The sequence below is a fragment of the Lactuca serriola genome, chromosome 8 (genome assembly GCF_051521515.1).
Source record: "Lactuca serriola cultivar US96UC23 chromosome 8, Lser_US96UC23_V15, whole genome shotgun sequence".
NCBI classification, from domain to species: Eukaryota; Viridiplantae; Streptophyta; class Magnoliopsida; order Asterales; family Asteraceae; genus Lactuca; species Lactuca serriola.
In genome coordinates, this window is record NC_136415.1 from 83,559,135 (window position 1) to 83,576,171 (window position 17,037).

Genomic DNA, 17,037 nt, shown 5'->3' on the forward strand with positions numbered 1-17,037 from the left:
AACACATAAAAATGGTTCCTTTTTGTTACTTCAAGCTCAAAATCACTTCTAATGGCTACTTAGGGTTTCTAGGGACGTTTAAAGGTGACGAGGCTGACAAAGGTGAGGGTTCAAATGCCATAAATGAGTTTAAATAGGGGACAAGTCCAAAGATTAGGGTTTTAGTCTCAAGCAACGTACGCCCCGCGTACGTGGCTCAGCTGCCCGATCAAACGCGCTCATGTACGCTAAGCGTACATGCACGTACGCCCAACGTACAGAGGGTCTCTTTGCCAACTTAAATTATATCAAAGACTTAGAAATGGACATACTTTGATTCAGATGTTGCACTATATACCACATACAACATATTATACATTTTCTCTACAATTTTGACTTAAGTTTTAATTTTGTTATGCCATTGGCACAAACCTTTTACAAACTTACTCTAATTATTTTTATAATTTTTTTTTTTACATTTTTATATGACTCTTTGTATAGTTATTTCAAAAATTTCTATAAATTTTATAATTTTTTACAACATTATTAATATGTTTTTTTACATATTTGTTTTAACATGTTTTTGATGATTTTTTATTTTTATAACCTAGTGGTTTTATTGCAGACTCGTTTTTATAATCCGTTTTCTAAATTTTTCATATATTTGTTTACATTAATGTAAGGTCATAAAATGTAAAAACTCGATATCTACGTATTTATTTTTACAAATTCATTGAAAATAAAATTGTAAAAAAACTTTATAAAACAGGTGCAAAATTGTAAAAATCAAAACTTTATAAAAAAAGTTATAAAATAACTTTTCAAAAGTGTATTTTTATAAAAAGTTGATTCTTTCATATATTCTTCTTATATATATATATATATATATATATATATATATATATATATATATATATATATATATATATATATATATATATATATATATATATATATATATATATATATATATATATATTTCAAATATTCATTTTGTGAAAAAGAAGATTGTTTTTTATATTATCTCTTCTCTTTAGTATCCTTCAATGGATATGTAACACGGAAAAGAAGTTCGAAACTACTAATACAAGTTCGAAGTTTAACCTAGACACATTAAGAACAAGTTCAAAAATAATGAAAACAGCTCGAAATTTCGAATGACATATGGATTATAGAACCTATTTTCTATATAAAAAGTAATTTGGTATTTTTGAACTATTTTTCCAGAAAAAAAAATATTTTCAAACTTATTTATTTTATGAAAAAAGTTTGTCCGAAATTTGTAAATTAATTGGTGCTCATTTTGAAATTTCCCGAAAACGCAATGGTATATAGTATATACCCACCACTAACCATTATAATGGTGGGTGTGACATGATCACCATTAAACACCACTAAACATATGAGATACTTACACTAAACATATAATTCTATCTTTTTTTGTAAAATTAAATTTAAATAAAAGTTATATAATTTTTTTAAATACTAGTTTTTCATTAAATTTAAATATCAAATTACATTAAATAAAAACTACATTAATTAAAATAAATATAAATATAAATATAAATATAACATTAAAAATAAAAGTTTCGTTTATTAAAATAAAAAAAATAAAAATAACATTAAAAATAAAAAAACTTAAAAATACCTAGCATGACTAAAATAAACTACCCCTATTCCTAAGTGAGGCTCGAACTGACTATTTCATCGCGAGAAAAAGCTCCAAATCTTCGCCATCGAGGTTGTCCGCTTTCACTTTCAAGATTTCTATATCCGTTTTTGTTTGAAGCGTCGCTTGTGCCTCTTGAAATGACGTTTGCGCTTCAATCATTTTTTGTTCCAACCGACTCATAATCTCGACCTTGTTCTCTTGAACTTGCACATATCGATCAAATTTCTCTCCAAAATGATCCATAACACTAGATCACGCCACTTGGAGCTTTTGCGTATATTTGTGGTTGTGAAGGTGTTGGTTGTGAGTTGTGACAAGTGTGGATTGAAATATTGGGAAAGATTGATATTGTTGTTAGAAAAGTGGTGTTTGTTGGATTGGAGAACTGGTAGCAAATTGACAAAACCACCTTGAGGTGATTCTATGGTCGGGAATTGACGATGGGTGGTATCTGACGCAAAAACGTTATCGGGTTTGCGATTTCTAAAGTTCGGGGAGGGGGGGGGGGGTTATTTTGGTTGGGATCCATTTTTGATGGTTGTGAAAAGGATGTTTGTACTTTGTGTATAAAGAAAAAAAAGAATGGTGTAAGAAATGAGGGTTAAAAGTTTGGTATTTATAAATATAAAATGTTTGTTTTAAAAAACAAGTAGTCGTTCAATGGCTACGTCCCATTCTAAATCGAAGGAGAGTCTTGACTGGCCATTGCGTTCGTCGTCCGGAACACGAGCCACAACGACCACACCCGACCACGAATGGTCGGGGTAGTGTGCATGAATCGTTTTCTTGGCCACATATACCATGATGACACTTGTCGTTGGTATACCGTTTAGCCTAATATACAAGTTGAGCTAGCCCACCTACTTAATAAGGTGTCTAGCAATGAGTTACTAACAAGTAGGTTATGGATTATATACCAGACATATGTTACCCCACCGTTCTTATAAAAAAATAAAAAATAAAAAACAAATTGCTGAAAGCGGTCATTTTGGTGAATATACCAAAGGGAAAATGACTATTGAGGGTAATTAACTTTTGCGTTTGTACTCATTTGGTCCCTTTTTTTTTGTATTCAATATACCCTCGAACTTCTTGTTGGTGTTTACCATAGCCCTTTTGACCGACTTTTGACTTGTGATAGCCGGTCAAAGGGTTATGGTGAACACAAACAACAAGTTCGATGGTATATTGAGTACAAAAAAAAAGGAAAGGGACCAAATGAGAACAAACGTAACAGTTGGTTACCCTCCTGATTCATTTTCCCTTTACTCATTTACAACAAATCCCACATCATTTCCTACTGATATTAATGACTTTATGAGATTCATTCTTGCTTATCTTCAAAACATCACCTACGAAAGGACATTATTCATACATGTACAACTTTGTAATGCACTTGAATATTTATTAAGGGAATCTTGACTAAGCAAACGCATTTAATGACTACATTTACATTTCCAATCAAATGATTTATCGTATCATGGATTCTAGACAAGTCTACAAACGAGTGGATTCACAAGTGCTGTGATTTTTGAGTTTACTTAGCTTTAAGATCGAACTCATGGGATAAGATACAACATCAATATGTACAATGTTATGGTGATGTGTCTACAAAAGCAACATGATATTGTACATATTGATGTTGTATCTTATCCCATGAGTTCGATCTTAAAGTTAAGTAAACTCAAAAATCACAACACTTGTGATTCCACTCGTTTGTAGACTTGTCTAGAATCCATGATACGATAAAGCATTTGATTGTAAATGTAAATGTAGTCATGAAATGCGCCTGCTTAGTCAAGATTCCCCTAATAAATATTCAAGTGCATTACAATGTTGTACATGCATGAATAATGTCCTTTCGTGAGTTATGTTTTGAAGAGAAGCAATAATGAAGCTCATAGTCATTAATTTCAGTAGGAGATGACGTGGGATTTGCTGTAAATGAGTAAAAAGAAAATGAATCAGGAGGGTAACCAACTGTTGCGTTTGTTCTCATTTGGTCCCTTTCCTTTTTTTGTACTCAATATACCATCGAACTTGTTGTTTGTGTTCACCATAACCGTTTGACCGGCTATCACAGGTCAAAAGGGCTATGGTAAACACCAACAACAAGTTCGATGGTATATTGAATACAAAAAAAAAGAAAAAGGACCAAATGAGTACAAACGCAAAAGTTAATTACATTCAATAGTCATTTTCCCTATACCAAACCTAAAACTTGGATCAAAATTGTTCGCCAAATTTGATGTTAAACATGAGTTTAATGTTTAAGTTTAAAGGAGTGTTTGACTTAGCTTTTTAGAGGGCAAAAGTCTTTTTAGGAAAAGTTGCAAAAATTCAGGTTTACCTGACTTTTCCAAAAAGTTTATTTTTCTTATATCCAAAAATAGCTTTTACAAGATTTGTTGATTTTACCAAACATCTTTTAACTATTTATCTTTTTCTAAAAGCTAAAAGATGTTTTAAAAAATAAAACAAACACAACCATTTATCTTTTTCTAAAAGCTAAAAAAATATTTTAAAAGATAAAACAAATACGATGAACGAATATTGAAAAATAATTAAAAATATATATAATTGTAAAACACAAGTTCATTGGTTGTCGAGGACTGATTTATACAATCACAAACCTTGTTACCCTCGCCTTCAGACAAGAAATGCCACCCAAACACACGTACTCCAACCCTGACGATCATCTATGCCTTGTGTCACTGGTCTCCAATCGCCCCCTATCTCTCTAATCTCCGATCTTCCTGGTCTCGGAACGCCACCCTAGTTCCTCGCAACGCCATTGACATCCCCCAGTTCATTGCTGGTGCTGGAAACAAACCCTCCCTGTCCCATCATCTCCAGTTCTGTTCATCTACCCCGAAAATCTTCTCTGTTCCTCGAACCAAGTCTCCCTTGTAGTTGATCTTCTCAGGTACGTTGTTCATCACTTCTCTTGTTCATTTTCAAGTCATTTTGGTGCCCTAATTTTATACTTTTCGTTTATCATCAGGTTTGGTTGTTTATCTTTCTAATTAGCTCAGTTCACAAGGTTTTTTTTATTTTTTTATTTTTTTTATTAACGACTTCATTATTCATTAGTATATTACCTCTCTGATAGAGGTGGAATTATGCATTTGTCTTGAGACTCTACTACACTCTGGGGAGGTGTAAACCGATTTAGAATTCAATCCTGGGAAAATCGGACCTTTTGTTGCCACTGTTGATCATCATGCTCGCTATATGAACTGATCTGTGTGTTTGTAATTGGTTTGATTATCCTGAATCATGGGAAAATCAACAGGAAGAAAATTTTCATATTAAATATGTTCTTGGATGTTATGGTTTTAAGTTATAAATTGGTAATATGTTCAATCCAAAACAAATACAGTCTTAATGAGTTAATGTGTAGAACATTTTACTCTGATCATGCATCATTTACACACTCAATACTTTTACACATACAGCTCTTAATAGGAAGAAAAAAAGAAACACGACCTAGATTAGAATTGAAATCGAGCAGTACAGGAAGTAATGATGTTCAGGTGTTCATCAATCAGCATTTGTGATATTGATATTATTTGTGTTTTACATTCTTGGTAATTGATTTTCATCCCATATGAATTTGATTAGTGATATTTACTTGTTTAGTTGTTCATCATTTGTGCTTTTACTAAATGATTTAAATTCTTGGTAAATGGTAGTTGATTCTGTGATTTCCTTAACACAGAATACTCATACTTGTTTCTATTTGACTATTTTGCTACCCACTTTTGTTACTTTGTTGCTTTGAGCTAAATCCATAACATGGTAATATATGTTAAAAATCGTTTCTATGTTTATCCAGGAAGTAGGGTTTTGTTTGAAAGAATTGGGGGGATTATATGATGATGTCACGATTAATAACTGGCAATGAGAGAGTGTTTTGGGGAGGGTTGTTGGTTATATTTGGGTCCACTTTCTTTGGTGGTTTCCTTTATACTGCAGTTATATCAAAGCTACTCCCTCATTCGGATAATGCTATTATCTTTGCAATACAAAATGACAGGTACTGTATGAGATTTGATTACTATTACTACATTATTATTATTAGTATTTTGTAAATTTAAAGTTTTGATAATTTTCTCTAATTTTATAACTCCCATTTTCATGATTATGATGGAGTCTAACGTTGTAAACTTGTTTCTTATTTGCAACAGGTATTATTGCTTCTTGGTGCCTTTGACACTTCCTGTGCTTGTGTTTGCTGTATACCTGTACTGGCTTAGCATGAAAATGTTTAAGCATGCATGACTTCAAATCTCCAATGATAATTAATGGTTATCATATACTCACATGCATTAGATCGAGACTAATGTTGATTAGACAAAATTACAATTTTTTTATCCTACTAAAAAAGGCAGGACAAAGATAAGAGTATTATTATTATTATTTTTGTAATTGTAGTGTAATTTGGAGGTTTATATTTTTGTTTTATTTGATCTTCAAAATGATTCCATGCATAACAATGTAGTCACCATACCCAATTTTCTAACAAAATATAGACACAGAAAAAGAAGACAACACAATGTACACCAAATTGTAAAGCTAGTTTTGATATCCTCCCTAATAAATGAAAATAATTTTGAAACATGTCACTATCTCATTAATTTGGACACATGTCATTTTTTGATATTTTTGAATAATTGTTTTTTCCATTTGTCATTTTCTCATTTGTTTATATCTTTTTAATTAACACATCATATTTATACCTCAGTTGATAATTGCCTTAATTGAAAATAAAAAATAAATTACAATATTAGTACTAATATTGTATTTAATATGTTTCCTTTTAAATTTCAAATCTAGAATTTTAAAATTAAATAAAATTTTATTTAAACTTTTATATTTAATTTTTTGTTTTATCAAACCCGTATAACATACGAGTACTACACCTAGTTTCTAACAGAACAAGTGTACAATTAGCCAAGTTCCAACCACAAATAATTCAAACAGACTTTTAAATTGGATAGTTTCTAAAGCAAATGACTTAAAACAAACATAAATTATCAAAAACATTAACTAATTCACTATCTCTTCCCCTTTCTGTCATTTCGTCCTCTTTTCCTAAACTCGCGTCTTTCAGACGAATACTGTTTCTTAATCAATAAATTGCGCATCGAGGCCTTAACAGCTTCAGCAGCTGCTGAGAAAACATCTTTATCAATGCACAAACTTCCCTGCAACTTTTCCAACACTTTTTCTCCACAGGGGACTTGTTTATCTTCCAATATTTTAATGCTGTCATCTTCTTCAACAGATCCTAAATTGCATTTGTTTAAACCAGAAATAACACGCACTCGAGCCAGTGATGATGAATCAAAACCAGGCAAATTTGAAACACCCATCACCATCCATAAGAAATCTGATGTTAATGAACTCCCTAAGCTTGTGGGTATGAAATCTTCTCCACTTATAGACACCACCTGTTTAAGAAATAAAAATGTACTTGCATATAACCTTTTATATGAAACACCTTAAGCTATACATTCATTTATCTATGACATTTGAGGCAGTAGTTGCTTACCCTTAAAACAGAAAGAGTTTTAGCAGAAAGGTTGCAACTCAACACCAATATTCCAGGCAACCTGTGCATTTTAGAATTAAAACATCAGAGTTTTCCTTTAAATGCATATTTTTGATGATCAAGAAGACATTTTTACCCTTGAACAGCTACAAAGATTGCTGAACCATCAGGCGTTGCACAGAGATCTGTAACTGCAAAATGATTGTTTTCTGTTCCATTTGTCTGTTGATGTCCCACCTATAAGCACCCAGTTATACGTTTAAAATATCATTTGTAATTTAATAAATCATTTGTAGAAGTAGAACAAGATACCTCTGATCCAACTTCACATGTATGAAGAAGCAATCCAGATGCAAAATCCCATAAGCGAACCTACACCACAAGAAAGAATGTCCGATTTATTAGAGTGATAAAAAAATCATATGGCAAATTTTTTTTTTTTTAAAAAAAAGTTAAGGTTCTAATATTTCTCACTGTTGAATCACCACTTCCAGAGACTAGATATCCCTGTGGGAATTCCTGATTGTAAACAAAGGCTAGACAGGAGACAAATCTGCCATAGAATATAGAAGAAGCATGAGAATGAGTGTAAAGTTAACAAAGACACATCAAGTCAAAGTTTAGAAACCATGTTCAACTTCATTATTATACCCTAGAAAAAAAAATGGCATTTCCAGTAACTCACTCACTCTGTATGGCCAAGGCAGTAACTTTGTATCTCATGAGCTCCATCTATAGGTTTCTTTGGGAGCATGGTGACCTGTCATTTAGAAAGAAAATAAGAAGATGCTTAAGAATAGTAATTGCTGCTGTATAATGATAATAATAATTTGGGTGTGAGAAGTTTATTATTATTACACGAATTTTGAAATCGCGATCAGCTGTAACAATGAAATTCCCATCTGGTGAAAACTCCTGGAAGGTTATAGATCTGTTAGTAATTGTTCATTGATCAATGTATGTTTGTTATCAAATATTATCAACCACTTACTAGACTAGTGATGATGCTACAATAGTGGGCAAGAAGTGGTGACCCCTTCTTCTGGACTGGTGTTTGATTTTCATGAAGTTCATCCAGCTCAACAACCCAAACAACTCCAAATTTATCAGCATAACAAACGAATTGTCCATTGTCACTAATGGCAACTGCACTCACTTTCTTCTCTGTTGGCCTTTTGAGTGTCAAAAGTCGATTAATATCAATAAAATCAAGTTTAAACCAACTTAAAAAAGCTATGGTGGTATGTTTCCAAGAAACGGAAAACTTACACAGAATACAGACAGCGCCATGAATCTGTGGACCAAATCTTAACTACTTTGTCATCCCCAGCAGACACGAACACTTTACCCTTTGCACCATAGCGAATTGCTCTGATAGATTCCTTATGATCACAAGCTTCACCTGACTCAGCCCCTAAAGTTATCGAGCAACCTTCTCTGTAAATCAGCAATATAAAAAATGTCAGGTTTATGTCAACTAAATTATACTGATTGTAGCCCAAAATCACTTTTAGCATTCTTTACTTATTTCAATTATATGTAGATTTTGTCGCAAAATTGCACGTTATCAACTTTTCAATTGCATTGTTTGTTATAAAGTTGAATGACTTGAATCTCGTTAGCAATTTGTTCTCTTAAGGTTTGATATCCATTCGATATGAAGTCGACCGTTTAACATTCAAAGCTCTGATTTACTGCAGAGACGTGGAAACCAACTGATTGAGGAAATAGAAACTTTACCGGAGATTGAATACACGGAGCTCACAGCCAACGGCTACAGCAACGGAGTCCTGAGCAGGATGAACGGAGATGAGAGCCGGAGCAACTTCCACTTCCATGGCTTCTTTATTGTTGCCTTCCGAGGCAATCATAGAATCATCATCCTCCATTTCAGCTTGTCAAGGAGTTCTTCCCGAATCCTAGGGTTTAATGGCGGTTTTAAGTTTTGATATTATGTTCTGCATAATAGTAGTTCCATAGTCCCGCACTTCAAGTCTTCAACTTCCGTTCCAATTGTCTTTCACTTAAATGCCAATGGGCTTCAAGCCCAATAAAAAGCTTGAACAGTTTCAATTAAAATCCTTTTTACTACTTATATATTTTTAAAATACAATTTTAAAAATATGATAGTACTATTTTATATGATAGAAAAAATATTAAGATGCTATAATAAAATATATTGTTATTTCTTATCTTTAGTTTTTTATTTTTATTCGATAAACTAAATCATAATCTTGCCGAACTTATTTTGAACGTCTTTATGATTCCTGACATGTAATTTATTTTTCATCATTGTAGTTGAACCTTTAATAATCAATGATTTTATTGTTTGTAACATTATCCTATAAACTTCTTTCAAGTGGTGATATAAAAATTATTTAGAGAGGTAAAAAATTCAAATCTAAGAACACGTGAAACTCTTATGACAAGCTATACATGAAATATTACAAGTAAGAACATTCTCTTTAAAATCAAGGGAAATTTTCAGAAAAGTCTTAATACTTACGGAAAAGTTACACTTTAGTCCTAAGATTTTTTTTTGAACAAAAAAGTCCTGAAAACCGGCAAAAATTTGCAGTTTGACCCTTTTTGACCGGTTGAAACCGGTACCAAATTAATTTGAGACTATTTTGTAAACTAATCCAAAATATTGGGACTTTTTTTGTAAACAAAAAATATTAGGACTTTTCTGTAAACAAAAATATTAGGACTTTTCTAAAAACACAACCCTTATTATTATTATTATTATTATTATTATTATTATTATTATTATTATTGTTGTTGTTGTTGTTGTTGTTGTTGTTGTTATTATTATTATTAAAAATATAAATAAGAATACTATTTTTTGAACTTGTTATTTTTAATATTATTACTAATACATATAAATGCATTAAATGAAAAAAAATAATATTAATGACATTGTTTAAGGGTGGAGGTGAGGAGATGGTGATGTTTTTAGTATTGAAATCGTGAATGTCTCCTTGTATATTTTTACTTTGTATATGGTCATTTCATATTTGTTATTATTGTTTTCAATTCAGAATATTAATACTTAACAATTTGAAAGAAGTTGCATATTAATAGTTTAAGGTAGTAGAGTTTCTCATTTTGTATATAAAATTGTTTAAGGTTGAAGAATTACTTTCCAAATCCAACAAATCCACTACAAACATCTACATAAGTAACCTATATTAAAATTCAAAAGTATTAATTACAATATTTTGTTTAACAAAAAGTAATAGGAATAATTCAAAAGTATTAATCAAAATTCAAAAGTATTAATCCAAAAAACATGTCCTATTACTTTTTATTGAACAAGATATTGTAATTAATATTTTTGAATTTTGATATGGGCTACCTATGTAGATGTTTGTAGTGGATCTGTTGGATTTGGAAAATAATCCTTCTATTGTAAACATTTTTATATACAAAGTGAGAAATCCTTCTAACTTAAACTATTTATAAACAATTTTACAAATATGCAACTTCTTTTAAATTGTTAAGTATTATTATTTTTAATTGAAAACAGTAACAACAAATGTGAAATGGCCATATAAAAAGTAAAAATATACAAGCAAACATTCATGATTTCAATGCTAAAGGCATCAACATCTCCTCCACCCTTAAACAATGACATTAATATTATTTTTTCATTTAAATGCATTTATATGTATTAGTAACAATATTAATAATAACAAGTTCAAAAAAAAGTATTCTTATTTATATTTTTAATAATAATAATAATAATAATAATAATAATAATGATGATGATGATGATGATGATGATGATGATGATGATGATAATAATAATAATAATAATAATAATAATAATAAGAGTTTTGTTTATAAAAAAGTCCTAATATTTTTGTTTACAGAAAAGTCCTAATATTTTTGTTTACAGAAAAGTCCTAATATTTTTTGTTTACTGAAAAATCCCAATATTTTGGATTAGTTTACGAAATAGTCCCAAATTAATTTGGTACCGGTTTCAACCGGTCAAAAAGGGTCAAACTGCAAATTTTTGCCGGTTTTCGGGACTTTTTCGTTCAAAAAAAAAATCTTAGGACTAAAGTGTAACTTTTCCATAAATATTGGGACTTTTATGAAGATTTCCCTAAAATCAATGTTAGACAAGTTATACATGAAATATACAACACTACTGTTCAATCACAATACAATTGTTATCTGTTTGTAATAATTATGATATATCGAGTTTGTCAAATATATAAATAGTATATGTATTGTGTGTATGACAAATAGATTAATGATGCATAATAACATCCAATATGTGTTTGTTAGGTATGTGTCATTTGTAATAATACAGTAATGTAGAATAATATGTGTAATTGACTAACAGTTAGTCATACGTCGTGATTGTAAAATAATGTTTATATAAGAATCATTGATCCCATGAAATACAATATAACAAAAAATTTTGAAATGAGTTTACTCTCAAATTTGTCTATTGAAGTTTCTAATTTTTAAATAGCAGATCACCTGCCCTAAACATATTATTCAAATAATATCATCCAACTATCCTAGAATTCGACAAGGAGACGGATATCATATAATTCGAAGATCACGATCAAATACCCTCTTATTTATCGACTTTTATTATTATTTTGAAAAGTTATTGTAATTTGAGAAAATTTTGCGAACCAAGAGAATACATCATTTTGAACTTTTTGAAGTTTCTTTTGTGTCGGTTCCACTAGATTTTCTATCGGCAAAGTCATTCTGACTTGTAGGTTCCTACCTCTTTGAATAAATGTTCAACATTTATTTATCGGTTTTGAGGTGGTCGGTCAAGTTTGGTCTCGTGTTCGCCGATAGGACCTTGTTTTTCTGAATTTTTATTCGATTAAAACCTGTTAACGTGTGTGGTTTCTCGGACCATGACTATTATGAAACATGCGGCTTTGGATGCTATTTGCATGATATGGGTTTTGTGGACGTCCCTTCATAAAAGTAAGATTAAAACCAATTGAGTTTTGTGGTTACAAAATCCTATTTTGGCTATTTGCATTCGCTAGCTTTTGGCAAGTTTCTATATAATTTAACAATTCCAAAAAAAACCTTATCCTATAAGTTTATAATCAAATAAAGGACCCATTTATCAAAAAAACACAATCTTTATTTTACAAAATATTCTTTTATTTTATTGTAGGCATATAACACAATTATTTTTAAAACATATTTCCATAATCGATGTGGCTGGAAACCCATTTAGAAAGGTTTTTTTTTCTTTGTCATACATAACATTCATAAATTATTTATTAAAAACACCATTTAAATAACTAGTTATCAGATTTGAAAAGCAAAATAACGTAAAACGAATATAACCCTTGTATCTAAAGCCATATCATATGATTTATTGACATAAATCCCGATAGATTTCACCAAAGTCAAACAAAACATAAACAAGAACAAAACACAACCCCTAAATCCTCAACTCAGCACACCCAAGAATCGTTCCCCGGCACCGAGTCATCGCCGCCGCCTGCCGCCACACAGGCCGCTCACTCCCAAGTGTCAAAACATCAACATCCGACATCTTCTTGATATCACAATTCCATCTTTCAGGTCCAATCACACCACCAATCACATAAACATCATCCCCAAAACCCATCATAGCAAACCCAATTCTTTTCTTGAATTCAGAAGCCGAAATCACTGCTTTACTAACCTCTTTCTCTTGCCTATATATAACCCCATGACTCATCACATACAACGAACCCTTAACCACCGCCATGGGACCCTGAACCCACGAATGCTCATGAACCGTCCACCCCTCCCTCCCCAACACCTGAACCGTGGTCAAACCCTTGTGAACCACATGCATCTGACCATCAATCACAAGCCCCGAACACGCGGAGTTATGAGTATGGTGGAGATCCGGAATCGACACCCAAACATCCTTTTCCGGGTTGTATATCTCCGCCATGGAGATCGATTTCCGGCAGGTTGTGAAACCTCCGGCCACCACGATCTTCCCATCTAAAACACAACACGCAAACATCGCACGTGGGACAATCATGGAAGCCCGTGGGGCCCACCGCCGGACGATCGGGTCATACGCCCAGACCTCGTTTGTTGCGAAACTCCCGTCTTGGTCGCCGGTCAACGGGTCAACGGCGTCACTGCCGCCACCCAGAACAAACAGCTTTCCGGCGGTGGAGACGACACCAAAGTGGGCCAGGTTGCGGACTCTCGAGGGCAATATCGGAAGTGTAAGCCAAATGTCGCGGTTTGGGTCGTAGAGTTGCCACATGTTTTCAGGGTCGAACGCGCATACGCATAAAAAGTCTTCCGTGGCTTTGACTTCTTTACGCGCTTTGTATAGCTCGGTGCTGTGGACCGCATCCCGCCATGCGCGGGACACAAGTTCGAGTCTCGGGTGGAGGTAGAATGGGACCCGCGCAAGACACCTCAGCGCCACTGCATCAGGAAGACCTTCTATCAGAACTGCCATTATTTCAAACACTCAATAATCTTGTAACCTGGAAAGAACAAACCAAGAAGACAAAATCAGTTTTTAACAGCAATGTAATTTCATTTATTTGTGTATTATAATTTATTTGTGAAAATTGCTTTGTATTTGGATGACATTGCTATAATTGGGTAGACTTTTACAATGTTGTAATAGGAAGAAATGATAAACAAAATCAATGAAGTAATATTTCTTGCATTTAACCCTTTGCATATATATATAGGGGGAAAGGGGACTAACCTTAGAGTTCAAAAAGAAACTTAGCTTTGTCTTCACGTTCAAGAATCAAGATCCTGTGAGGTTGCAAGTGGCAACTTGTAGTCATTAAATTTCAGTCTTCTAATCACAAATTCAAAAGGTGAAGGTAATGGTTTTTGTTATATTGCCCCTGAGAAATTTCAACAACAATTATGCATATGACATGCATCAAAGAAGAACAATTAAACAAAGATGTACCAAATATTTGAAAATAACAAAGGCCATATCAACAAGCCATGGTTTTTTCTCGCTACACATTCCAAACAAAATATAGAAAAGTGATATTACATAAAACACATCTCATAGAAGATCATTTGTTTCTAGCTGTGGATGCAGCATGAAGAAACTGGTTCCATGTAGTTTAGCTTCATACTTCTATGAAAACAAGGTTCATCAATTATCTAAAAGCTGGAAAATTTTAGAACTATGAGACCCTTATTAATCCAAAGTTATTGGCTACTAAATGTTTTTTAGTTAATTAGAAGTTTATTATGTCCGTTAGCACTTTCTGCTTGGGGAATTACATGTAAACATACAGTACAAAGAGCAAAAAAGATCTATGTTAATTTTATTACTCCATTTGTCTCAAAACAAATGCATCAAATTTCACTTCTTGACGAAATTCCAGGCCAAATTATATGTGTTGCCCATTAATAATCATTAGATTAATTCAAGAACATCGATTTAATACAAAAGAATCCCCGTCTATTGTTATTATTGACGGGTATTTTATTTATTTTAAGCTTTGCAAGATTGGGGTAAATTGTGATACCGCCAAACCACATTAAGATCAATGTAAAAACCAATCAAGACAAATTCGTGTGTGCAAGTTCAACGTTTGCAAATGCAATTAAAATCACAGAGCATCAAACGTTCAAATCATTAATCAATACCCCCAAAAAAATCAAGGAAATCAATCAACGCAAACGCTAAATTGAACAACAATACCCCAAATTAATCAAATTCAAAAACCTGTTTCCGCGATTGCAACAGAGCAGATTATACGGCTGCTTCCGAATTCAGGCTACAACACGATATATCTTGGTCGAAAAAACAAGTAAAAATTATTCATAAAATCAAAGCGGTGCAGCAATTTTACCTTGAAACCCAGATTTGACCCCAAATTCCTCAATGATTCATCAAGAAATGACTGCGAAGAAAGGGCAATTGCTGTTGTTGTTGTATGAAGAAGATATATGGAGGAAGGGCACGAAGAGAAGTGTTTGGTTAGTGTTACAGACGAGATGTTTAAGAATTCGATTCGTAGAAGAGAGACATAGGGTGAGAGAGAAAGATCGTGTGTGAAATGTAGAAAGAATTTTTTATAATAAACTGGAAAATTTTCTTATAAAATATCAAAAAGTATATTCCTTCACATGCTATACTAACGTTATTTGTGGTAAATTTTGCATTTTTGCACCCTAACCATTATAAAACAAATATAGTAGAAAATAACTTTGAAGTTGTTTGGAGCTAATTTGTAAGTTATAGTTCTTATTTATATAAAGATAGTATTTGAGGCATTATAACTAACATAAGTTATCTTATTTATCGAATTTTTTTAAAATTATTATGTTTGACAAGACAACGAGTACCTATAAGCTGGCTTTTTAAGATTGATAGGTGTGGACAACGTCCACTCCCTTTATGATGACATAACATCCAAAAAACGTAGTGGTAACGGCTGGAACACAGCCTCACCCTTGTGTTATTAAATGTGGTGTTATTAGATGTGGTGACGTGAACGAATGAAACACACACACTCTCTCTCTCTCTCTCTCTCTCTCTCTCTCTCTCTCTCCACCATGTTAAAACCTACAAATACAATTAGTTTTGAAATCATTAATTTATTTCATGCTTACAAAAATACTTTTGAGTCAATATTAGAAACCATTTCATTTTATGCCAATGGTGAATCAACATTAGAATCACTAATTACTCTCATAAAATCCATAGAACTTAAGAATCGTCATAAGGATCGGTAATAAATGAATAATTAATCTTAATTTCATATAAAAACCTAAGTTTGAATCCAAAACTCGATCAACAATTAGTACAACTACTTCAAGCTTAGGTACAACTTCATCATCAACGCAGAGTTCCAAATCCCCACATTTGATCATTAAAGATGGAATCAACCATTCCATTGGTAGAATAGTGATACATTGATGTTCTAGAGTATGATGCAAGTATTAAAACTGTAACGCCTACAGAATCGGGCCAGTCAATTTAGAGATAATAAACGTTAAAATGACTTTTTGATAGAAGATTATTTAACATAAATAATCTTAACCAAAGTTATAGTATATGTCACAAGAATTTCGTACATATAAAGAACGCTGAAAACCGACTTATAACGAAGAAGTTATGACTCGTCTAAGTTTTGCAACAAAACTGGCAAGGCACCGCATATCGTAAAAAGTGAATTTTTGATAAGATCCTTTTATCCTTAACAATCTAAACGAAAGTCGTAGTATATGTTAAGCCGAGAAAGTACATAAAAAGAACGTCAAAATCTGACTTCGTTTAAGGAAGTTATGATTTTTCTAAGATTTAACATAGCAGTGCACAACCCGAAAATCGAATTTTAAAACAATCGATTTTTAGCCGAGACAACCTAAATGAGAATTGAAAATATCATTAATATAAGCTCAACGATATAAAGACAGTCAAAAATGGAGTATGTATGTAGAAGTTATGAATTTTACACGATCGTTATCGGTGTAATCTTCTCAGACTGTTAAATTTAAAAATCAGTCGAAGCTAGCTAATGGGATCAAAAGGAAAGTTATAGATGTCGTCGATACCTACTCATGGATATAAAGAAAGTAAAAAACGGAGCTCCTATGCGAAAGTTATAGATTTTAGAAGATAATTAGTTTTTGGAGTAACCAGCGAGTGACACATGGCGCGATCTAAGTCACTGCTTCCTCCCCACGCCTTGCCATCAGATGGTGACGTGTGGCCACCAAACGCCCAACCTTCGGCTAGGGAACGCCCAACGTTCGTCCATCAGATAGCCTATAAATATATGGCGCAAATCACTCCATTCTTCACACCTTTCTCACCAATTCTCTCCCA

The 17,037-nt window shown here is 32.4% G+C and overlaps 2 protein-coding genes across 2 annotated transcripts; both read right to left on the bottom strand.

Moving 5' to 3' along the window:
* Positions 1 to 6,625: 6,625 nt before the first annotated feature.
* Positions 6,626 to 9,200, bottom strand: TRM82 (Transducin/WD40 repeat-like superfamily protein). The gene is made up of 10 exons (XM_079012728.1): positions 8,949 to 9,200; positions 8,478 to 8,645; positions 8,200 to 8,380; positions 8,067 to 8,123; positions 7,898 to 7,968; positions 7,683 to 7,761; positions 7,521 to 7,580; positions 7,345 to 7,445; positions 7,209 to 7,269; positions 6,626 to 7,107 (listed from the first exon to the last, which is right to left on the bottom strand). Exons 1-10 carry the CDS (start codon positions 9,095 to 9,097, stop codon positions 6,712 to 6,714), a joined length of 1,323 nt encoding a protein of 440 aa, XP_078868854.1. The 5' UTR covers positions 9,098 to 9,200; the 3' UTR covers positions 6,626 to 6,711.
* A 3,353-nt stretch (positions 9,201 to 12,553) lies between these two features.
* Positions 12,554 to 15,275, bottom strand: LOC145065686 (F-box/kelch-repeat protein SKIP30-like). Its single transcript, XM_079012729.1, has 3 exons — positions 15,056 to 15,275; positions 13,939 to 14,086; positions 12,554 to 13,708 (listed from the first exon to the last, which is right to left on the bottom strand). Exon 3 carries the CDS (start codon positions 13,678 to 13,680, stop codon positions 12,649 to 12,651), a length of 1,032 nt encoding a protein of 343 aa, XP_078868855.1. The 5' UTR covers positions 13,681 to 13,708; positions 13,939 to 14,086; positions 15,056 to 15,275; the 3' UTR covers positions 12,554 to 12,648.
* Positions 15,276 to 17,037: the final 1,762 nt, after the last annotated feature.